Here is a 24,518-nt window from a genome sequence, read left to right as displayed (position 1 = left end):
GGAGTGGAATTACTAGGTCACATGGCAGATCCATTTTTAGTGTTTTGAGAAAACTCCAAACTGCTTTCCATAGGGGGCTTTTGTGGTGGGTGTGCTGCGGTAACTACATCCAAAGGGGGGGGATTTTATATTCCAAAATACTAATAACAGTGTAAACCAATGATACGTCAATAAAAAATTTAATTAAAAAATTTTTAAATGATTTAAACCACATAACTTCTCAGGATAATGCCAGAAATATAGTAAGCCCTATATCAATAGTTCTTAATTACTGCTGTATGCCTCAGCATTACCTAATTTAACAGGAGCATTTTATGTCCAAAGCATGCCAGTCACTGAACCAAGAAAGAGCACGATAATAATGTAACAAATATGGACTACATATTAAGCACATCTTTAACTTTGTTGAAGAAACATACTCCCGAATTCCGATTTTCACACCAAGTGATAATAACAGCCTGGCATTTTAAATCAAAAGGAGAAAAGGGTAGGGAGCAGTGTAGAGAGCGGTCAGGCTACAATCAATGAGACCAGGAGTTTGGGTGGAATGTGGGAGGGCCCTGAAGCAGACAGTGGTGATGGGAGGACACAGCAGTGGGTCTTGCACAGGGAGAGACTCTGTGGGACTTGAGATGGATTGGAGAGGTGAGTTAGAGAACAGGGTCTAGGTGATGCTTAGGTTCCTGGCTTGGGTTTCAGGGAGACTTAAGGGCGCCGCCATTCCTTAATAAAAAGAATATGAGGCTCGGAGCGTTATCTCCGGTAAATGTGATTATTTTGGAATCACACTAACAATTCCTATGGGATATTCAATAGGGATTTTAATACATGGATCTGGTCTTAGGTGAGTGGTTTGGACTGGAGATGCATGTTTAAGAGTCATTTTGTAGAATGATAGAATGTAGAATGGCCATGTGAATCTATGAGAATGTCTTCCGGAAGAGAATATAGAATGAAAAAATAAGGTTAGAGGATGAAGCCATGGGACATGTGGCGATTTAAGTGACAGATAGAAGGGGAGGACCTGATGGTTGTTGAGAGGGGACCAGAGAGGCACAAGGAAGACCCTGGAAACTGGGTTCATAGAAGGTGGTGGTGGTGTTTCATGTGACCCATGACCAAACTGCAAGAAGATATGGACAGAAGAGTATCAGTAGGATCCACAGAGCATGAAGTTTATGCTAACATTTATGTGAATGAAAGTTAAGTCTACCTTTAAAAAGCCAGCATTTTTGGAACTGGAAGTTAGAAGGGCGTGGATTGAGAGCAATGGAGAGAGAAGAAACTGAGACTTTAAGGTGGAAAAGGGAGAGGGCTGGTTGCATGGAGGGTGTGGAAAGCCCATAATTATCTTCCTTGGCAATCAATCCATTGTTCAACAACACTCCTTCTTATTAGACGTTTTTATGAGCAACTTTATGTTTAAAAGATGACAAGGTTAATGTCATGTTTTTTCTACTGAGCAAAACTAATTTGCTAAGTATCATGTTTATTACACAGATTTGCTTTATTTATTTTTAAATCATAGTAACCATGGCAAAAAAAAATTGTGAAAATGACTTCAATTCACGGGTATTGGGATTACTCACAAGTACTTTAAACAGTTTCACCAAAAAAGATTTCTGTTGTCATGTTTGCATTTCCCCAAGGAAAAATCTGATCTCAAGTGTCCATACGAGACGAAGACAGTTGTGCTGTCTCTGAATTGGTTTTCTTTTTAATTTTCAGTTCTAAAGCTGTTCCAATAAAATCTGCTTTCTAGAAATGTTGGAGACACTTCTATTATATCAAATAGATTTTCCAATTTAGACACATGGTATGTTTATCTAAGTTTTGTTACATTCTTTAATAAGAGCTGAAAGCTTTTTTATGTAGGCCTTATATCTTTGTTGTTATATTTACTCTATGTTAACAGTGTTTATCTCCTACTGGTAACTAGGAATTTATTTATTTTTACTTCTCTAACTTAGCACTAGGAAAGAGAAAGCTATTTGGGAACACTTGTCTTAGACCAGATGAACATTCCTTCTTATGAATGCTAATTATTTTTAGTAAACTTTATTTAGAACTTTCTAATATATAAATCATATTATTTGCAAATAAAGATAAGCTTACCTTAAAAAAAAAAAAAAGCTTTCTACCAAAGCAAGGAATCAGTAATGATATAGGTCAAGGCAGAAGTCATTTGAAATGCCTTCTTTCAGTGTTAGATGTTTTAGCCACATCTGCTCCTAGAGTAAAATGGTGAGAACCTAAAATTTCTTTGGAAGAGAAGACTTACAAGGAACTACAATCATTTAGGCAACATCTGGCATGAATTACTTTATTAATTTTTTTTTTATTTTCTAGTCTTTATTTGACAGCTATGATACTTTTTTTCCAGAGTAGGAGTCAGTATAACCATAACTCTTTCCCCATCTGTGCTTCATTTGTGTTTCTTAGAAGAAACAAAAATGCTTAAAGGAAAGATGCTTTATGTTCTGCTAGATTTACAATTCTTGTTTTGTTTCAGGGGCCTCCAGGACCAGAAGGAGGGGCAGGGAGTCAAGGCCATTTGGGAAGCCAAGGAAATAAAGTAGGTCACATTCTTCATACCCACCAAGCTGAGGGTTTTTTCCTCAAGGGAAGTGTATCTGGTTGTATTAGCCAGAGTCCTTTCAACACAAGGGGAACATATCTCATTGTCCCTGCACCCTGGCTCAACTCCTAGAAAGTTAGCAACCTCTAGCGACGTGGGTGTGAAGTCAGGTCATGCTCCAGCATGAGGACAGGGACTCTAGCTCACCAGAATCTCACAGGGGGCGTCACCCCATCTGAGCTGAGGGACGCTTTTCCTCCCATTGAAGGACCTTCTACAAAATACCTGCCCAGTGTTCCTAAGGACTCTTCAAGTCATCAAGAACCAGGAAAATCTGCTAAATTGTAGTGGCCTACAGGATCCGAAGGAGACATGACGGGTGGGGTCGTGGCAGCAGGTGAAAGCCAAGGAAGTCTGCATAAGGACAGACTGAATCTGGCTTCCCTTGCTGCAACAGGTGCTCCCTACTGAGGCCACGACTGTGGGGTCAGCTACAGAGGAAGTGTGGGTGGGGAAGGTAGGAAAAAAATTATGAAAATGACTTCAATTCACGGGTATTGGGATTACTCGCAAGTACTTTAAACAGTTTCACCAAAAAAGATTTCTGTCATGTTTGCATTTCCCCAAGGAAAAATCTGATCTCAAGTGTCCATACCAGACAAAGACAGTTGTGCTGTCTCTGAATTGGTTTTCTTTTTAATTTTCAGTTCTAAAGCTGTTCCAATAAAATCTGCTTTCTAGAAATGTTGGAGACACTTCTATTATATCAAATAGATTTTCCAATTTATCCACATCTGTGGCCACAACATTTCTGTAGTCAGAAAGCTATTCCAAACTTAAAAGTGTTTTTGTTTTTGTTTTTTTAATGAAAGGAGTTAACCTTCTTTTATAAACCTTTGTTGTCTTTATAAGAAGTTGGACTTTCTTCAACATCATACTGAGATTGAGTTAGAACCCACAGTAGATATTCCACTGTTCAGAAGTCAGAAACTACTGCCAGGAATGTCATGTGCCCTCGGTTATCTTGACTCAGCCTTAAAACCTTAGACCTGGATGAATGAGTGTGCTGTCTCTACAGCCGCCTCATGACTTGCCCAGGTCATCATGAAAACAATTCTGTGAATTTTTCTGCAGCTCTTACAGGGGAAATGAAGTGGTGCATGATGTTTCCAAGGGAGCGGCTACAATGGCAATTTGCACCGGGGTTTCTTTACCAATGGGGAGACCTCTGCAACCAGGCCAGCAGCCCCCCATCTACTGCTTGCACAACCTGGTCTGGTCACAGACTCATGACCCACATGTCACTGTGTGTGACACACGTGATTGCTTTAAATCTTTTGTCTCGGTGCTCTCATTTCTCATTCCCATTATCAAAAGCCTAATAACCCCTTTCTGTTTGGCAGGGTGAACCTGGAGACCTGGGAGAAAAAGGAGCTATCGGCCTTCCTGGCCTTCGAGGCTTGCCGGTTTGTGTTTTATCACTACTGGTCCTTGCAGGTACCAAATATATCCTGGACAGGATGCTCGTGAAGCCAAACAGACAAGCTTTATCTTTAGTATCACCATAACACTTCTTCCGGCCTTTCCTCCCCCTGGAAACCATTCATCCAAAACCCAGCCTACCTTTACCGCAATCTCAGAAATTCTCAGTAAGGCCTTCTAGAGGGTGCAGGCAGTGAGGAAGTCTTACATTTACCTAGCAAACTGAAAACAGATCAGAACTAAGGAATTAAAGCACAAGTGTTAACCAGAGAAGATAGCACTGCTACTTCCTTTCGCTAAGATTACTGTATGCCTGGACCTCTGTCATTTAACCCTCCTTGTGATACTATGTGAGTATAATTGTTCCTGTTTTCTCAGGTGAGACTAAGGAATAGCGCAGTCTGTTATGGAGAATGACTTTAGTCCACTCTCCCCAGTGTCATTGGCTGCCCCCAGGAATGACCCACCTCCACGTTTCTTCAAACCCTTGGGCTGGCCATCTTGTTTTCTTGGGAACAAACCTGGGGTGTTTGTAAGGAATTTCTTTGCTTGCAGGGTGGTGACGGCAGCCCGGGCTATGGGGGAATGGGGAGTAAAGGAGCCAAGGTAAGATGCACCTGCTGGAAGCAGGCTTTGCCCACTGACTTCTTACCTCCTTTTGTTTGCCACATTTAAGAGGGGGAGGCATTAGAGACATTTTGATCATTTATTTGCTGAGACTCTGTCAGGAATGTGGTATAGTCCAGTCCAGACAAATGGACTTGTCGTAAAGTCCGAGCCCTTTTAAAGGATCAGTGTAATCCGAGTGATGTTGTCCCATGCGGATAATGCAAGAAGCTCTCCAAAAAAAAAAAAAAAAAAAAAAATGCAAAAGGTAGAACTTCTTTGAAAAAAGAAGCTAATGAATAAAAGATTTCCAGTGAGGTGTTCACTAGAATAGAAAATATTTGAAAACAACCTTATTCTCATAAAAGGCAATTATTAAGTGATCTATAGAATTGAAATATTAGCCACCCTTCAAAATTCATGATGTTTATAATTATGTAAAGAAATAACTATATGACAGTGTCAAGTGAAAAATCAGAACATAAACAGAAAAATAATCCCAGTTGTGGTAAAATGCAATTTAAAAAGCTCAAAGAAAATATGACACATTATTTCTAATGGCTAGTTCTGGGCAATAGGATTTGGGTGGTTTTTCTTCCACTCCATATTTATTAGAGGAGATGTGACTTTTAGTAATGAGACAGGATATTTTAAATGAAATAATTCTTCCCCGGGTGGAAATCACCATGCCTCTTTAACCACAGGGAAGTACATGGAGGCTCAGAAAATGAATGAAGAAATGTAGACACTTGCCTTCCCAAGTTTCTCCGTTGGACTGTATTAAGATAACCATTGCTGAGTTACATGCCTAATCCACTGTCCTGCTATGCCTGCCATAGAGAAACTGATTTAAAATTCTTCAGCTGTCTGCATTTGTCCACTTCTCTTAGATTTTCATTTTGGTAAAACCAGTAAACCATTTTAGAAATTAGAGTGTGTTTCTCAAATGCTGCTCTACAATTTCACATCGAATTGCTTTAGCTCTTTCTTGGCTCAGAGATGCCAAAATAAATAAGGCGGGAGGTAAATTAAAATTGACATAAACCTACCTTGGTGAGAGGTGCATATATTAATTTTCTCTACTGTCAATTATAGGGGCAAGAAGGATTTCCTGGAGAAAGTGGACCTAAGGTACCCTGTACTCATGCTAACTTGATGTCAAACAGTTATTTTGGGGGCTACAAAATGTACTACAGGATAATTGAAGAGTAGCTAATTGTAAATAAATACAAATAAACCTTTGGTGGGAGGTGGGGTGTGAGGGGAAGGAAGAAAGAAACAGGTTTTGGTTTTTTTTTTAAATTCAAGTCTTGTTTCTTAATTAGTAGGTAAAGGAAAAACGTCATACTTATTTTTGTCCTCAAATGTGTGCCTTCCCCCTACACCCCCATGTATTTTCTTCCTTGATCAAAGGAAAGTGAAATGCGCGGAAAACTGCAATGACCCGATTTCTCCTGGCTCAGTTTACCCGATGTGTTTTTCTACCCCCTTCCCATGATGTTAGCAATGATGTCCTCCACCTTCAGGCTTTGACCTTTGCTGGAATCATTCCCTGAGCTCAATAAATGCCAGGTCCTGTGATAGGATCAGGCAACAAAATAAAGGTTAGAGTTTGTGTCCTCATGAAGGTAGTGTTGTCGCCACAGAGACAGCAGGTGAAACCAGGCGGGCACAGCATGCAGTGGAGAGAGTTGTGAGATGAGTGGGGCCCAGGAAGACCCTTCAAAGAATTAACGATAAAAACATACATGAAAAGCATCTCATGTACCTCACACACTGAGCTATCTCTCTTTGATTGCAATAACCATTAAATTTTATTTTTCTGTATTTATTAGGGTGAAATTGGGGACCCTGGTGGTCCAGGAGAAACCGGGCCTAAAGGAGTGAGAGGCAAGATGGTAAGCTTCTAGATTTCACTGCCTTGAAACCTCAGTTACTTTGAGGAGTTCTCTTTCATGCTTTCACAATAATTGGCATTTATCACTTGGTCCCAAAGACTGGCCACATGTGGGTGTTTTTAAGGGAAACTTGGTGAAGGACAAACTATTACTCATCCTTCCATGCCAGCAGAATATCAGGAACTGTTCACTTTTAGTGAGTAAATTCACCTGCTCTGGTTGTCAAAACACCACACTGGAAATAAAAAAAAAAAAAAAATTAAAGGAATCTTCCTGATCCAAAATATTTTTTGTACTGCCCAAAGATGGACAATTTGATTAATCAAATCTCCCTGATAGATTTGGTGCATCCTAATGCCTTCCCCTGCAGCTTGTCATCACCAGGAAGATTTTGTTAAACTATTTAACAAGACATATACCCCGAAAGATCGTCTCCTTTATCTAGCTCATGAGGGAGCCTTATGAGAAAGTTCCCATTCATTACGTGGGTGATCATGTCTTGACTCGTCCATGGAGGGAGGAATATATTTGCCCACTGGTCACTCAGAATAAGCATGAATTTCAACTCTGTCTTCTGGGCATCAGGTCCTGTGGGTCAGGAATGGCTTTTTGCTTTTGCTAACCTTTTAACTGTGAATAAATGAGATGACTGCTTTAGGATAGCCATCTTCATACATTCTTTGTCTCTTTTTTTAATGGAGAAAATTGTTCTATTTTGAGTATAGAAAAGGATTGCAATGGTCATTTGACTTAGAAGTTTAGGGATTGAAATGGAATAGTAGGAGAGAAGTTGGGGTAACTCTTCACAACAGCACTGATCTTAATACCATGTCAATCAGCAGGAAAAAGAAGACATAAAATCTGATAAAAATTGATACGTGGAGTCTTTTCCAGTTTCATCATCATAACTAATATTATTCTGATATGTTTTATTTTTATTTTTTATTTTTTTTTAAAGATTTTTTTTAACAGAGGCATGTTTTTATTTATTTGTTTGTTTGTTTTGTTTGTACATGCACTGGGTACAGTCAGAAGCACGGGAGGGTGAGAGAATTCACCAGAGCCAGAGCAGGGAGCAGAGCAGGCAGAAGGACCGAAGTACACTGCTGAGGGGAGCAGTGGGCGGCAGGAGAGGTCTGCGCGCCATGTGGGACCCTCCTCCGGTGGCCGGGGAGCAGCCGGGGAGCAGCCGGGGATCGAACCGGCACCACAGAGGCCGCGGGCAGCTTCGCAACCCAGCGCTCTACCGCTGCGCCACCTGGGAGGCCCTATTTTTATTTTTTAACAAACTTTAACAAGACCTTTATGTACAAGAGTACTTTGGGGTTTTAGGGGTGCACCAAATGAAGAAACTTCTCTGTCCCTCGGTCTTGCTCCCGAGGACTGCGTCTCAGCTATAATTCATTTCCTCATCCATTATTTTGGACGACTCTCCTTTAACATTATGCTTGGGGGGAAAAAGGGGGATCAAGACTCATATAATTAGAAAGATAATTGGAAAAAACTTTCAAATTAATGCAGATGTCATCTGGAATGAAATATCTCAAGCTCTCTTCCCTCGGTTTGATAGGGAAGACATTTACCCTTGAACCTGGGGCTCATGCTGACAAGTTCCATGGTCGCTGCTCTTCCTCCCCTCTGTGACATAGCCATCAGTTTTTTAAAAACAATAAACAAATGGGGAATATATACACTTCTTCTCTTGACCTTTGTTTACATGAATTTCTATTCCCCCCAAATTGGGTCAACTTTTCGATTCTTTTTTTCCCCCGCCAAGTCGCTGCTTCCACATCTGCTATTTTTTAATTTGAAGTTGAAATACTGAAAAGTCCACGTTTTCTCTTTGAAAAACCTGCCATTTGTGTTGGGAGATTTGGGTAAAGCTTTGCCTGAGATTTTTGGGGCCTCCTTAGTTTTCTTAGAATGAGTCTATCCCGAGTTTGTTTTCTAAATCTCCACCTTGATTTTTACCCCCAACTGAAACATGGTCTCGATTTTTTTTTTCTACAATGTGCAACCAGTTTTGTGCAGACCTGGTGTTGGCCTGTATCTGTGCTTACCGTGAACTTGACACACGTTTCAGAGTAAGGTTTCACAGCCTCAGCACTGCTGACCCTCGGGAGGGAGAATTCCCTTGAGTCCTGCTCGCTGACACTGTTGAGCGGCCTCCCGGGTCTCTGCCCACTAGATGCCAGCACCATCAACTGTCTCTCCTCCCCCTTCCTGTAACAGTGCAGCTAAATTCATCTCCAGACACTGTCTGATACCGAACCACTGGCTTGACTAGTCACACCATCTCGTAGCCTTGTTAAGGGGGGCAGTGCCTCCGCCCCTTTTCTTGGCTGTCTCCCAGGTGGTCTCTTTGCCCTACTTTCTGGGCGGTTTCTTTGGCTTTACCTTACAACACTCCTCTTACATTTTAATTTTCAAGAACTCATTTTTGTTCTCTGATTATTTTTTTATGTGTCCTATTCTGGTTTCATGGTTATAATGTCTTCTTTCTCTAAGGCTACACAGTAACATTTTTTTCAGTCTTCTTTGCCCAACATAGCCTTTTCCTCCCTTTTTTTTTTTTTTTCTATTTTGCTATTCTGTTTTTGTTTATTTCTATTCTATTTTTGTTTATTTTCTGTTTTTCTTTTTTGCTATTCCTCACAAGTCTCGGGAATGGGTGATGGCTTTCTAGTTAAGGACAGAGGACAAAGTGCTGATTGGAAGCCCCAAGGACAGAGGGCTGGTCAACCACAGTACAAGCTTCACTGGAAAGGGGTCTGGCTGTGTTCCTAGCAAGCCTCTGCTAGCAGTATCTCAAGACTTTCTTCCTGATCTAGTGAGATTCTCCTGAGAAGTTACTTTCAACTTCCTGCCTAAGGGTAAAGGTCTGACTGGCAGCTTTCTAGTTGCTAGGTGGAAAAGGAGAGTGGAGGTTCTCACATCTGTTTCTTACACCCGCACTTGATCTTCCTGTTTTCCGAACTGTGTCCTTGACCTTCAGTCCTGCACAGACACTTGGTTTTACCTCTGTCTGTTGCTGGGGTGCAAGAAGGGTTATTGTCCCAAGTGTGGAGAAAGGAGAGGGAATTTGGAGAGTCTGAAAATGATTTTCAACCAGCCTCCTCATTAGCTTCTCCCCTTCCCCTCCACTCCTAGAGCTGCCTGGTGCTGCCAGTGCTGAGCCTTCTGGGACTGAGTCACACGCACAGAACACACTTGCCTGCCGCTGGCTTAGATGCAGCTTTTTGTGATCTGCTACGTCATTTAACACTTAGACATCTGCTTTCCAGCCTCCAAAGGTTTATGACTGTTTCTCCTTCTCCCCATCCTTGTCAAGGTTATTTTGGCCTTAAAAAAATCCTTACTATCATTTCAGTAAGACACTGGGCAGGAGCAAAAATGAGAATATACATTCAACCCGCGATTTTATATCCTGGGGGTGAATCTCTGTCTTCTAAACAACATATGCAGTAATTTTCTTTTCTCGTCCCAGTATACTGTAAATATCATTGAAATATCCAAGGGTATTAATAATTATTTGCTCTTCCATAAGCAAGGCTTTTACATATTAAGTTGATTTTAGACAACTTCATTTTTTATTCCTATAAACGGTCATAAAACCTGTAGCATTTTGAATCAACAAAGGAATGTGGCCCTAATTTTAAAACTAAATTATGTTTCTTTTTGATTATCTTGTTGAATACACATGGAAAAATTCATGGCACATAGTAAATAGTCAACAGCTGTTGTTTTTCTAACTGCTGTTATTCCCCCCCACCCCCCACCATTTCGCTGCAGATATTTTCAGGCAATTATTGCTTGTTTTTTTGTTATTTCAAGGGTTTTTATATTTAAATGTTTTTCTTGACTTTTCATTTGTTTTTCAGATATTTTCCTGCTGTTTAATTTAGATAAAAATGTCTCCTTTGACCTACAAATTCCAGTTCTAGCAATCCATGGAAATAATCAATATTATGCATATAACTTTATAATTGTGTTGCTTACTGTAAAAACACCAAATCCTAAATGCCAGAAATAAAGGACTGATAAAATAAATCAAGGTACATCCATGTGATGGAATAATCTGCAGTCCTATAAAGTGATTTTACCAAAGAATTTTTAGTAACATGAAAATGTCCAGAAATGCACATTTAGCTTAAAAGGCAACAGAAAAGAAGTATAGCATTATATGTTTAAAAGAGTATATATCTTAATAGCAAAAGAATAATATTTAAAAGCAGAAAATACACCAAATGTTAGCAATGATTATTTGGGGGAGAAGGAAATATTGAGGATTTTTTTTTCCCTTCTATGTGCTTTTTAGATAGCTCTTAATTTTCTAAGATGAAAGTGTATTGTCTTTGAAATTTAACTTACACACATATATAAAAATATAATTTTGAAATACATTCTGTTTTAAGACATCTGCTGGGCTTCCAGGAGAGCAGGGATCCCCTGGGGAGCAAGGACCTCCTGGACGCAAGGTAAGCTGAAAAGCCATAAACAACACTAGATCCTTTTCCAGATAAAATGTCCATGGAGACATTTTTTTGTCAGTGGAAGACAATGGAGTCTTCATTGTCCAAGCATATGGCATTTTGTCTTTGCAGCTTGGCTACTATTTTCACTGTTTTCCCACATTTTAGTGCTCAAAAAGGAGGGTAAATGATAATTAAATATTGGTTGCCATTCTTGGGGCAGGGGGGAATTAAGAGAGAAAATGAAGAGTATTACACTAAAATGAGATTTCTCAATGATCATTAAGTTTTGTTTATCAGTCCAATCCTTGTTCTCTTCTCATAGTCAATAAGTGATCAGTGAATGAATCAAAGAGAAAATAATGAATAAAGGATCAAAGTTGACCCATATGGAACTTAGTACCTCCAGGAGTTTGGGGGGAAACTCCAGTGCAGTTTTCCTGGGGTGTCTCTTTTTGAGTAGCCAGACTCACCTGTTCCAAGATGGGATTGAGCACTTGGAATAGAGCCAGTTCCATGTCATTCTTTCTATCCCCAACCCAGACAGGAATCTATATCTGTATTCCTTTTTGGAAGACAGTTGGGATTACCTTTCTGTATGTTGGGTTTGAGTCTGGTCCCCTTGACCAGTGATGGGAACAGACACAGGTTTGGCTCCACAGCCTGGAGTGGAGGAACCCCAAACCTCTGCCTTCAGAGGAGTGGCCACCATGGGTATTGCGCCATCTCGAGCTCTGAGTCATGGGCTGCTCCCAAGCACTCCATCCTTAGGTTCTGGGAAACCCTTGTCACCCAGAGATGGGGAAAGTGGCTTTTGGAGTCTGTATACTTCATGCTTGCTGCCTGCGGTTTATTCCCCTTAGAATGCCTCTCATGTAGTTGATGGGTATCCTACCAATGGTCTTATTTCCCCTATCTTAATAGGAAACACCTCAAAAAGTTATCACTCTCTTAGGATGAGGCCGTTCGCTTTCTTGCTATGGATGTATGTGTCTAGAGCAGTAAGCTTGCATTTGTTTGTCTGTTTCCCTAGGGTGTGAAAGGGACCAAAGGACTGGCTTCATTTTCCGTATGTATCTCCTGGCTCAGCAGTGTGCTCTCAGCACTCCCTTAAGCATATTTATTTTTTAAACCTCAGGACCTGGCAGCCCGTCAGTTAATCCCTTCTTTTTTATTTTTGAACTGCAGACATGTGAGCTCATTCAGTATGTGCGGGACCAGAGACGTAAGTACCTGCTTAAAACGATCAGCCAAGGAGTCAGCATTCACAGAAGGCAGTGAAATCTGTACTCAGAATTGAGACAATTTAACAGCCAGTTTCTTAAAATTAGAAATGTCAGTGCATATATTTTGAGTTAGAATAGATGGGTGACTATTAACTCCCTTCCTGGCTGCCAGTATATCTATTGGAACCCGTTCCAAGCACTAAGTAATAATATATCTAGTACTTTTAATCCAGGAGAAATTGTCCTAGGAGGTCAGAACCCTGCTGATGTTGAAATCAATCTGTAGAGAATCAGATTGCACTTTGGAAAGTGATTATTAATACCTGACAGTCACTGACAGGTGACATCACCTGGTGTGAGACAGCCATGATAATAGGGCACCCCAGTGGGTGGGGACCCTGACTTTGGCTGATTGTTCATTACTCCTTTCCTGGAAATGCATGCTTGACTGCTTTTAGCCGAATGGATTGATAGGCTTGTAACATCATTCATTCTGCTATTATATTCTCTCTGGAAATTGTAAAAGCAAAAAGGCACTTTGATTTGGCAAATGCTCTTTGTAATTTACTTTAAGATCCCGATAGCAGCCTCTTCTATCAGAGTGTGTGTGTTAGCACATCAGGGGAGTCCTTGTAGAACACGAGAGAATAGACTCATCTGTTAAATAGTCCGTAGACTTGAACAGTTTGCAGACTGTTCATCAACAAAGGCACAATGACACCCCAAATAAACACTAGGACTGGAAGGAAGAGTCAGAAGTTTCCCAGAGCATTTTGGGGGAGAAAAATAAACTCTAGCCTGTTTCTGTAGTGAGCATAGATTGTCAAGATGCAGAGATATCAACAAGCTTCGAAGGCATGGGTGATCCTCTGCCTCTGTAACAGGCTGGACCCACCCATATGTGATGGGATTTTCTGCATGTCATAAAAGCACAGGGCTGTGGGGACATGTGCCCAGGGCCCCTGCAAGTGGGAGGCTGGCACCCGTGGGCCAGTAGAACTTTGGTGCTGGAGGTGGCCACTCCCTGTCCAGTGCTGCGGCCACGAGCTGCCAGGGACTCTGAGTACTGAGTGTGCTTGGTGCAGCAGGAGAGTTGAATTCTCTATTCCACTTAATTCTGATGACAACATAGTCACCTGTGGCTCGTGGCTTCCATATTGGACAGTGCAAGCCTGAGCCTCAAGCTTCATTTGCTTCCCAGCAGCTTCAGCTCTGATGTTAACGTGTGTGCACAGGTGTACAGGAAGAGCATTCACCTTCAAACTACACAGGGCGGGCTGTGTGTGTCTACATCCGTGCTGGTTTTCTTGTAAACAAATGACATGGTGTAGACAAATGCATCTGTACTGCAAATGTGTTTTATCTTCCTTGTGATTCTTTCAATATTGTCTTTTCTCCAGCTTCCTTTATTGTAGAAAGTCACATATAACATATACAAAATGTGTTAACCAACTGTTGATAGTGTCAGTGAGTTCAACAGCAGACTATTAGCTAAGTTTGGGGGGAGCAGTCAGTAGTGATATGCAGGTGTTTTTGAAGGGTCAGCCCTCCCAGCCCCAATGAGTCAGCCGTATATGTACATGCACCTATGTGTGCGTGAGATGTATACACATGCGTGTATGTTTGTATGTTATATATATGTATACACCTTCTATACATACATACACATAATGTGTGTTTGCATGCACATATATTCACAAGTTATATGGCTATATAATTGATACATGTGCATAAATAAAACTGATAGCTCTAGATAGCTAAAGTGGGTGGACCAGAGTTAAGAGAGGGTAGGACCTTTTAACCTTCCAGACACAGTGCGCTCTGCAGCCTCCTTCGTGGGAGACACATGTCCTTACCCCCTGACGTGGCTGCAGGCTGCTGATTCTGGCTGCCTACTGTCCAACCCCCCAGTCCATTCCCTATGGAAGGGATGATGCCTTTACACAGAGGCTGAGATCTGTCTGCATTTTCTCCAAGCCCTATGTGTGCCTTGATTTTTGAGTCATCTGCAAAAAGCACATGGGGCAGAGCCTCGGCTCTGTGTAGGTCATCATCCTACACAGTACAGGACTGTTCTACCAAATAGTAACCAGTCTCCTTTGTGCTTCTTCCCCAGCTGGCGGACATGGTGAGTGGTCTTTATTTGCAGCATATTATAATCAAGCCCCAAAACATCACACAGCTGGGAAAATGAATTCAAATATTGTGTTGCCTGCCGAATGACACGAATTTTCTCTGGGCTGTCTCTGCTGCTTCATCCTGGTAACCCAGACCTGCGCTAATAAAAATCACTGAGTTTTGGTGGAATCTTACAGCTATTCTTCAACCAGCTGGTTTGATTTTTTTTATCTTTAATATTTTCGTGATTAACATTGCTATTTTACCTTGTCAGTGGATTTTTTTTATGCTAGTATTTTTCCCTCCTTTTTTTTTTTTTCCCCTTTTTTTCAGTATTATTGTCTCTGCAGTCTGGTGGTTAAGGACTAAGAAAGAGTGGGCAAAGCATGGGGAAAAAGCAGACGTGAGCCCTAGCATGTAAGCTGCACTTGCACTCGGGAGGCCGCTGCCCCTGCTCCCCGCCTGATGTTAATGACCAGCCAGGCTTGATGCCTCTCAATGCTGGTTTTCAAGTATCGTACAGATGTTTATTATATGATTTGTATCACCTACTTGTACAGCATCACCCTTACACCTTTTTTATAATTCCAATTGATTTTATGTATATATATTTTTAATTTGTATTAATTGACCCCTGGTTTACAATATGGTCTAAGATTTGGGAGTACAGCTTCATGTCTCCATGTGTGTCTGTCCCCCCATGGGCACCCCTGGCCTCCAATTACTGCTCGCTCATTCAACACATCTTTATTGAAAGCCTGTTATGTGCCCTCTCTGTGCTAGGCCGTGGGAACACAGAGCTGAATAGGATGGATATGATCCCGGTCTTCAGAGCTGGGTCCTCATGGGGGATCTAGATAGTCACAAATAAAAGAATTGCAGGATCCTGTGGTTGCCATGAAAGAGCTCAAAAGCAGGAGGCTCCATCACAGAATAATGTCTAGGAAGAAGAGACTCGCCCTTGCATGGAAGGCGCCTCTGTGAGGCAGGGACTATAAGGTTTGGGCTGAAGAAGTGAAAGGAAATAGTGTTTGGAAACCAGGCAGGGAGAACTCAAGTGTTAAGGCCACCAGCTAGGACAGCCCTAGGTATTTTCTAGAAACTGACAGAGGCCCAGTACAACCAAGGCTTAGGGAAGGAGAGACTGGAGAAGTAGGCAGGGACCAGATCAAGCCAGGCTTCACAGGTGATGATGAGGAGGCTAGTTTTGTTTGAATTGTAAGAGGTTATTAAAAAGGTTATTGGAAGTTCTGGAAGGAGGAGAGTGTGATCTGATGAATAATTTCTTAAGGCTTATTTGGGCTGCTGTGGAAGAGGCACGGGGAAGGGAGAACTGGAGGGCTGGCAAGGAGGGTAGTGTGTTCTGGGCGAGGTGGTGATGGTTGGGAGGGGCCACCTTGCCGTGTGTTGGTTACAGGCAGCCATTTGGGTTTGCTGTCCTATGTCCTTGTCATCCCCTGTACTGTGCCAAACAGGAGCCATCCACATAGACCGTGTGTGGCCGCAGAGCCACGGGAGGGCTCACCTCGTCACCACAGCCCCAGCAGGCCCTCCTGGCTGCCATAGCCATTCAGGTCTGAATTCCTCAGAGCCGTGGGATTCCTAGTAGCTTGCTGGATCATAGAGGATGCATTTTGCCATTTGAATCGACCCTTAGGTTTTTTTCCCCAAAACTGGAGAAATTTTTTTATTCGTATCTTCAGCCAGTCCTGTGAATCTTTTTTTCCCCTTGATCTCTAAATTATACCTGCAGCTGTGGCGATCACTGTGTCTGTATGCAAATAACATTCCCAAGGAAAAGCTACAGCACCACTTTCTCTGGGGTTACAGTTCCAGATTTTTTTTCTTGTAAATTGACATCTCAATTTTCTTTAATACCTAATTTTTGGTCCATAAATTAATAAATTTTGTCCTGTCTCTATTGAGATGCAGTTTGATTTGGCTTTGACTGTTTATTACTAGTCAGAATAAGGTCACAGGGTCCTGGGCCACAAAGAGGTGACGCCCTAACACTAAGGTGACCAGGACTCCCTGGGTTCCTGTGGGGATGACCCCTCCCTGGTCACCCTGGCCTAGCCCAGTGGGTCTGAGTGCCTGAGCTCCCTGGGAAGGGCTGGTGAGTGCAGGAAGCATTTATTTAATCTCCCTGTCCGACTTGCTGGCATCTGAAGGACGTAACATCATTGAGATTTCCTTTTGCCAACATACATCTCAACGCCAGGCATCTCAGCCATTATTAAAGCCCAGTTTTCTTCCTGTGCCTGCAACAATGAACTGTCCTTTGTTTCATTCTTTTTCATGCAGTCAGTGTTTAGGAGGTCCCAGATAGACAACAGGGACTAATAATGTGGCAGATCAGAGAGAAAACATCCCTGTCACTGCATGTCATAATTATGGGTAAGGCAAACATTAATCAGATCATCAGACAAATAGAAATTGCCAACTGTGAAAAGTGCAGGGCACTGAGATTAGAATGAATGAATCCATGAATAAATCTGATATTAATGGCTATATTGAAGTGTAAGTCTCAATTATAATTCAGTGTTTCTCTAAGTAATAAGTCCTGTTTCTTGGTTAAACTTGCATTTTTACTGTTCACTAAAAATATGTCAGTGAAAGCTTTTCTCAGTCTTTCAATGATACAGTTCTTGAACACATGAAAAGCTCTAGGATGAAAATACTCACAGGGGTGGCTTGTGTTAATTGAGCACCTACTATGTGCCAGGTACTGTCACTTAAGTGCTCTGTGTTGATTCATTTAATCCTCGACACAGGGCTGTGCAATGGGGGCTCTTGGGGTTGGGATTTTGTAGAGGAGCAAACTGAGACACAGAAAGTGTGAGTCATGTGGACGAGGTCCTGTGGCCAGTAGGGGCTAGCCCAGGGCTTCTTGCACTCCCTGCAGCACCTGAGGTCTTGGCAGCTGGGGGTCTGCTCCGTGTACTGCATAAGCATGCTTCCAGTCTTCCTGGAAGTATCAACAGAGCCTTTGCATCCTTTTCTTTCCAGGTAAAAATTGAGTAAAGTTCCAGCAACAAACAAAGCTACTGATTCAGTCTCTGTAGGTAACGCAGTAGATCTGCCTACCCAGAATTCTTTATTATTTACTGGCAATTTGGTAATTAATGTGCACATTTCACTAAAAAATTGAATTACAGACTTTTGCTTAAGAGAACAAATTCAGTTTTTGGAATAGAATTTTTGCCCATTCAAGATTCAAATAACATTTTAAGTCTTTTTTACATTTAAATTGGTCATGCTTATTAAATCTTTAAATATTTGACTCTGGTATTTACTGTTACTTTGCCATCTATGTGTTTTGTATTATTTTGAAGTAAGTGGGCTCCGTGATGAGGATCAGTGTCTTGTCTTTCAGGGAAGCCAGAATGCCCCGTGCACCCAACCGAGTTGGTGTTCGCTTTAGAACAGTCCCGGGGTGTCACCAAGCAGGACTTTGAGCGGATGAAGAGGATGGTGTCCTCCGTGCTGAGGAACATGAGGGTCCGGGAGAACAGCTGCCCTGTGGGCGCCCGCGTCGCCATCCTCTCCTACAACTCCCACACCAGGCACCTCATCCGCTTCTCAGACACCTACAGGAAGAAGCGCCTGCTCAGGGAAGTCGAGGCCCTCCCCTATGAGGAGTCCTCAGACGGCGGGGAGATTGGCAAAGCAATGAGGTTTATTTCCAGGAATGTCTTCAAGCGCACGCTTCCCGGGGCTCACACCAGGAGAATCGCCACGTTTTTCAGCAGCGGTCAGTCTGCTGATGCCCAGGCCATCACCACAGCCACCATGGAGTTCAGCGCCCTTGACATTGTTCCGGTGGTGATCGCCTTCAGCAACGTGCCCTCCATCAAGCGCGCCTTTGCGGTAAGAGGGGTCAGCCTTCCTGTCACTTGTAAGGCGTGCACTCCCTAGGAAGCATGGACCATACCACGTCACTGTGGAGTCTGCTAAGCCCTTCCTGTGTGTCACCCTGGTTGAGTCACAGCGATGGGAGGCAGGCGTGGTTGCGGTTCCTAGTGTGTGAGTAAGAAACAGCCGGGAGAAGTCACCTCTATGCCCAGGGCCTCACAGCTAAGAAGTGACAACTGTCGGGGCTCAAAGGTTTGCTTCTCCTCGGGCCCCTCTGGGTTAAAGATGGGAAATCAGAAGACCCATAAGCACCCGTGGGTGTCACTTTATAACTGCATAGTAGTCGTTGCTGTATCTGAAAACCAGTCACCTGGTTTTATAAACTTATCAGTCATGTAAATATCTGACTTTGATCAAGGAAAAGCCATTCCTGTGACGGCTCTTTAGCTGGAGGATGGAAACTTGACTGTGTGGTCCCGAAGGACCCCGGGGCCACGGTGGCTCGGAAGGTGCCTGACAGTGAGGCTCAGCCACAGGGTCACTCCCAGGAGTCCTGCTGGCCCCAACAAAGCATCCACCCGCTGCTGTGAGCCACCCGCTACTCGGGGAGGGACAGAGGCCCCGTCCAAGCCAGCTGTCTGTCCTCCCGCCATAGATAACGCACAGGCAGAAACGTCCCCGAGAAAGAGACTCAGTCGGAGGGGTCACAGAGGAAACTGCCCTCTGCCTCGTCCCTGAGGCATGAGCTGGGATCATACCTACAATCTCCCTTTCCCTGATCCCTGAGTCAGCGAGCTGGAGAGCTCGCGATGCTTCACTGCTTGGAACCTTGGAACCGTCTTATCGCCCCGGCTCGCTCTCCTCAAATTCCCCCTGCAGATCGCTAACCCGCAGCCAAATGGGGAAGGACGGGGCGTGGTTCAGAGCACAGCTCCCCGGCCCAGGCTCTGCTCTGTGTCCACATGGCAGAGCTGCTTCCCCAGGTTCTGGGCGGGGTGGAGGGAGGTTCAGAGATAGTGATGAAGCAGGGCCCACAATTCCACGTGGTTCTCTGGGACTTGGGGCGGGGTGGGGGTTCCGCTTTTCTTCCTTGAGTAGCTTCCATGTAAGTGACTTCTTTTTTAAAGATTTATTTATTTATACAAGAACTGGGATTCAGGCCAGATGCGTGGGAGGTGAGAGGATTCACCAGAGACAGAGCGGGGAACAGAACAGGCAGACTGACTGAAATACACTGCTGAGGGGAGAGCAGGTGAGGCAGGAGAGGTCTGCTGCGCCATGTGGGACCCTTGCCAGCTGGTCAGGATTGAACTGGTGCTGCAGAGGCTGCGGACAGCTTCACAGCGCTGTGCTCAACTGCCTGTGCCACCAGGGAGATGAAGAGAATATCAGTCCCTTCATCTTTCTCCGAGTTTCTGTGTCCTCCTCTGGGTGATGAATGTAAGAATGAACTCCCGGACTGCTGAGCTAACAGGTAGGGACATGTGGCTCATAGCATGCAGTGTCCACCTGGGCTACGAAGCATTTTCAGTTGCGACTTCAGGTAACGCTCACAGTGTCCGATAGCTACTGGTGTGATTGTTCCTTGAGGAAACAGAAGCAAAGTCACTTTTCATGCGGCTAAGGGGAGAGTCATGCTTCGCCAAGCCTCCCACGACCCTCTGGGAAGGGGCAGCACTGAGCTCTCAGAAGCTCATGATCAGCACGACCTCCCACTAAGCTGCTATTTCTCTTCTGTGCCTTGCAGATCGACGACACTGGCACATTCCAAGTTATAATGGTTCCATCGGGGGCTGACCACACACCAGCGCTAGAGAGACTACAACTGTGCACATTCTGCCACGGTAAGACCCACAGAGAGAGCATAATTTGATTAGGCCTATTAAGTGCGATGAGTCACCATTGGCAGGAGCGGCTGACACTTGGCAGCAGGGATCTGAGTGGTTAGGGACACTTTCCCTGGCGCTCCAGGCTCACCTCACCACCCTGCGTCATCCACAGACAGAGCTGCTCAGCTCAGTGACGTGGGTCTCCACCTATCAGGATTGCATTCCAGACCCCTCCACTCTGTGGTTTCCAGAAAACAGTAATGACTTTTAGAAAAGTCAGCCTGTCTCATTGCCGAGTTATCATGCTGTCATACAGGTTCATGTTTTCTCCATCTCCAAAGAAATGCTCCACAGCAGTTCAGCCCCTCCTGCCTGCTTGGGAATGTGTTTCAGTAGAACGGAAGTGAAATTAGCAGAAATTCATGCATCTCTCACTGGAAAGAGATTTGATTTTTTGCAAGATTTATTTATTTATACAAGAACCGGGGTACAGGCCAGATGCACAGGAGGGTGAGAGGGTTCACCAGAGACAGAGCGAGGAACAGAACAGGCAGAAGGACCGAAGCACACTGCTGAGGGGAGCAGCGGGTGAGTCAGGAGAGGTCTGCTGTGCCATGTGGGATTCTCGCCGGCCAGCAGGGATCAAACCAGAGCTATAGAGGCTGCGGACAGCTTCACAGTACAGCGTTCAACCTCCTGCGCCACCAGGGAGGCCCAGGGGAATGAGATTTATATAGATTCCCAAATGTTAAACATCAGAAAAGATCTGCAGGGCCGTTTTGTCTTTTATGTTTTCTACCCAGTCTAGAGATGTAGCCTAGCTGGAAAACTAGCTAGCCCTGCTTTTGCGCATTCTAGCAGTTTGCTTGCTCTAGTGCTGAGGAAGACAGTGGAGGCTTCTGAGGTTACTGGTGGTGGGCATGATCATGCATGATTTAATGCTTTGCATGATGATGATGATGATGATGATAGTTAGTCCTTAAGCTGTTGTGCTTATAGTGCTCCAGGCTCTCTTCTAATTATTCCACTCAGTCCTCTAGTGGTCCGAAATATTTGCACTATTACTAGCTTCATTTTACAGATGAGGAAGATGGGAAGAGAGAGAAATTGCCCAGGGCCTCACATCTATTAAAACATCAAATTCAGGAAAGCTGACTCTTTTTTTAAATCTCTGATTTTTTAAAAAAAACTTTATTTTCTCACATTGGTGTTCATTTTTGTACAACCTTTGGTTTCCCCACTTGGGTGTAGTCCTCATAAATCTCCCACCACCACATCACCGTGTATTCCTATGTTTACTGCTGCACCATTTACAATAACCAAGACAGGAAACAACCCAAATCCCAAAAACAGATGACTGGATCAAGAAGATGTGGTCTATATGCACAGTGGAATACTACTCACTGACCAAAAAAGAGAAACTGATGCCATTTGCGGCAACATGGATGGAGCTAGGACTATGCTCAATGAAACAAAAGGAAAAAGAAAAATATCCCTCCCTATAGGAGGGAAATAGGGGAACCAAACAAAGGGTCTAAGGCAAGAAAAGAAAAAGACAAAATTCAAAGGCAAACTATAGATCTGAGACAAACAGCAGGGGAGGGAAGGGAGAGAGGGAGGGACGAGCACAGGGGATGACGGTTCGCGGTGAAAGCTGCCTTTTAAATGCCTGCAATGTGGGAGTGAAGATTCCATTTTACTACTCCCAGAAACTCCCTAAGAAAATGCTTAATTCCTCTCCACCCTGTGTCAGTGAGATGCTAGTGCTTGCCATATAGATGACCTCACAGGGAGGTGGTAACTCTGGGAAGCAGGATTTTCTCCCCAGCAGGTGGCTCCCAGCAGTTCTGTGCTGACGGTGCTGTGGGACCTGCGTCCCACCCTCCACATTCTCGCATGTGCTCTCAAACATGTCGCTACAGCAGCGCGCTGGGATGTCACACAGGCAGAAGTGGCACGTGTGTGACTGGGGATGGATTTTGGCTCCATTTCTTGGCATCGACCCTTGTTTTGACTCTTAGGCATATAATGGAAGATTTTTTGGCCGTTGTTTCCTGCCATTAGAAAAAATGAGCAAATGGGCAGCCTGTTGTCCCCGGTTCCAGAATCTGCCTCGCGCACAGGTGTTCCCTGTCACCTCACCATTGAACAGGGCCATGAAGTCTCCCTGAGCTCAGTAAGGGAAGCATGGCTGTGCAGAGGCTGCGCATGAGACTGATGTGGGGAAACTCGTGGCATCCCTTGGGATCTGTGGTCTTAGGCTTCCACCTAATACAGCTTTTACTCATGGCTGTGTCCATAGCCAGCACCAGTTTCCATGTGCATGTTATTCCCTTTCTCTTCTCTGGTTCTCAAAGAGGCCATTCTCAGTCTTCAGCCATCAGTTACTGCTGAGCACCAAGGACTATAAAATGTGAGCCCTGGGAGGGCTCCCTGGGTCAGTCTGATCAAGCACCTCACCCTGCAGATAGATCCTGTGGCCCGTGCTGGCCCGATAAGGCACCAGTGTGTCTGGGACAGACCAGAACGCAGAGTCCTGGCTCTCAGACCCAGGGGCCTCTCCCCATTAAACCCCTGGTCTCTGTTGCGCCTTAGACTAGACTGCTGACTTCATCCACAGAACCTTCTAGAGGACACTGCTGTGTCCTTTGGAAAATGATTTTAACTTCTCTGGCCTCTTCTGACAATTAGAATTCTCTAATTATCTAATTCTTTAACTTCTCTGGCCTCTTCTGTCTCTTTGGACTATTAGAAGATCACATGAATTCTAAGAGCCTTCCATTTCCATTGTTATATTAATCCCCCTGAATATTCATTGCGGCCAGATTTCATTTTCATAAAATTCACTATGATTTTATTACTACACATTCTTTTGGTAAATGAGATGTACATATTTATAAAAAAAAAGATCTTACAGTTTCGGAAGCCCATTAATATGCAGTATTTATATCTATTTATTTTACAAGCACAAATTGAATTTTCAACTGAAAGCACCATGGAGATATAAATAGGAGTCGTAACTTTGTCCTTAACATCTAATGTACAGCTAGACTTTGAGTTATAAACCTTTATTTAAGTTGAAATAAATTGAAATAAATGATTGGTTTTTTTAAATTCTCACTTCTTAAGCAGATTACTTTTTTTTTTTTTTAAGCAATATTTGCTTCCCCCAAACCCTCTCAGGTTGAGTCCCCATAGAATTTCCTTCCCCAAGGCACCCGTGCACCATCACCACAATAAGCAGATTGCTTTCCAGAGAAGGAACTGTGAGCATAGTGCTAAGGCCACTGACCTCACCTGCCTATTGTCAACCTAGAGATGGAGCATTCGTTTTCACGTCATGATCCAGCACACCCTACCAGTGTGATGAGCGAGATCCTCCGCTTCAGTCTTTAGGGATGTAAAACACCACCGAGGCTAAACTTGGGTTGAAAGCAGCTTAATTTTAAAAAGTCAAGGAGCCTTAAGGGGCTGGGGGTGAAGTCTTTACTTTGGGGATGGAGGTACAAACCGTGCACTAGGAGACCTTCCTGTCGTTGAGATCAGAGTCATTTAATAACTATCTTAACATCAGAGATGAAGCAGTCTCTAAATGTCACGTCTCTGTGGTGCTGTGCTTCCTCTGCTCTGCCTTTCTGTTCAATAACCCCAGTGACTTTGGGCCCGCAGATGTGTGCAACCCAGATGCTTCTTGCCAGGAAGCCCGACCACCCACCCTGCAGTCCTATGTGGATGCCGCCTTCCTTCTGGACAGCTCCCGGCAGGTGGGCAGTGCTGACTTCGAAGACATAAGAGACTTCCTGGTGGCCCTGTTGGATCACTTTGAAGTGGCTGAGGAGCCAGAGACCTCTATCACTGGAGACCGGGTGGCCCTCGTGAGTCACGCCCCCCCCAACTTCCGGCCCAACACGCGCACGAGCCCTGTTAGAACCGAGTTCAACCTCACCACCTACTGCAGCCAGCGCCTCATGAAGAGGCACGTGGAAGCGTCGGTCCAGCAGCTCAACGGTGATGCTTTCATCGGCCACGCCCTGCGGTGGACTCTGGACAATGTCTTTTTAAACACGCCCAATCTGAGGAGAAACAGAGCCATATTTGTGATATCTGCTGGGGAGACCAGTCCCTTAGACAGGGAGACCTTGAAGAAAGAATCTTTGCGAGCCAAATGTCAAGGATATGCCCTATTTGTGTTTTCCCTTGGGCCTGCTTGGAATGATAAGGAGCTGGAAGATCTCGCCAGCTCCCCTCTGGATCAACACTTAGTCCAGCTTGGCCGAATTCATAAACCTGACCACAGATACGGTGTGAAGTTTGTGAAGTCCTTTGTGAACTCGCTCAGGCGTAAGTCATAAAGTGTTCTTTCTTGCACATTGGGGTGAACTTGGTATTTCCAAAACGAGGAGTCTTGGAAACCTCCTGTTTGTTTTGAAGGGTATTGTGGGGTCAGAAAGGAA

General features: G+C 43.9%; 1 protein-coding gene across 5 annotated transcripts in view; it reads left to right on the top strand.

The window, feature by feature from the left end:
• The window catches only part of COL6A6 (collagen type VI alpha 6 chain), a 116,931-nt gene that overhangs the window by 78,117 nt on the left and 14,296 nt on the right, over positions 1–24,518 (top strand). For 4 of the 5 annotated variants that reach the window (XM_037524484.2, XM_037524470.2, XM_054689701.1 and 1 more), the window contains 12 exons: positions 2,513–2,575; positions 3,982–4,044; positions 4,616–4,666; positions 5,762–5,797; positions 6,502–6,564; positions 10,980–11,042; positions 12,070–12,105; positions 12,225–12,261; positions 14,379–14,390; positions 17,757–18,250; positions 19,983–20,079; positions 23,734–24,405. In XM_037524484.2, coding sequence (XP_037380381.1) covers positions 2,513–2,575; positions 3,982–4,044; positions 4,616–4,666; positions 5,762–5,797; positions 6,502–6,564; positions 10,980–11,042; positions 12,070–12,105; positions 12,225–12,261; positions 14,379–14,390; positions 17,757–18,250; positions 19,983–20,079; positions 23,734–24,405 — 1,687 coding nt within the window. The remainder of the gene's footprint in view (positions 1–2,512; positions 2,576–3,981; positions 4,045–4,615; positions 4,667–5,761; positions 5,798–6,501; positions 6,565–10,979; positions 11,043–12,069; positions 12,106–12,224; positions 12,262–14,378; positions 14,391–17,756; positions 18,251–19,982; positions 20,080–23,733; positions 24,406–24,518) is intronic. The other variant, XM_054689772.1, reaches the window with a different exon arrangement.

This window comes from Talpa occidentalis, unplaced genomic scaffold (assembly GCF_014898055.3).
Source record: "Talpa occidentalis isolate TD23 unplaced genomic scaffold, MPIMG_talOcc4v2.1 talOcc4.10, whole genome shotgun sequence".
In the NCBI taxonomy this organism is placed as follows: Eukaryota; Metazoa; Chordata; class Mammalia; order Eulipotyphla; family Talpidae; genus Talpa; species Talpa occidentalis.
This window is presented reverse-complemented; position numbering and strand designations above follow the sequence as displayed.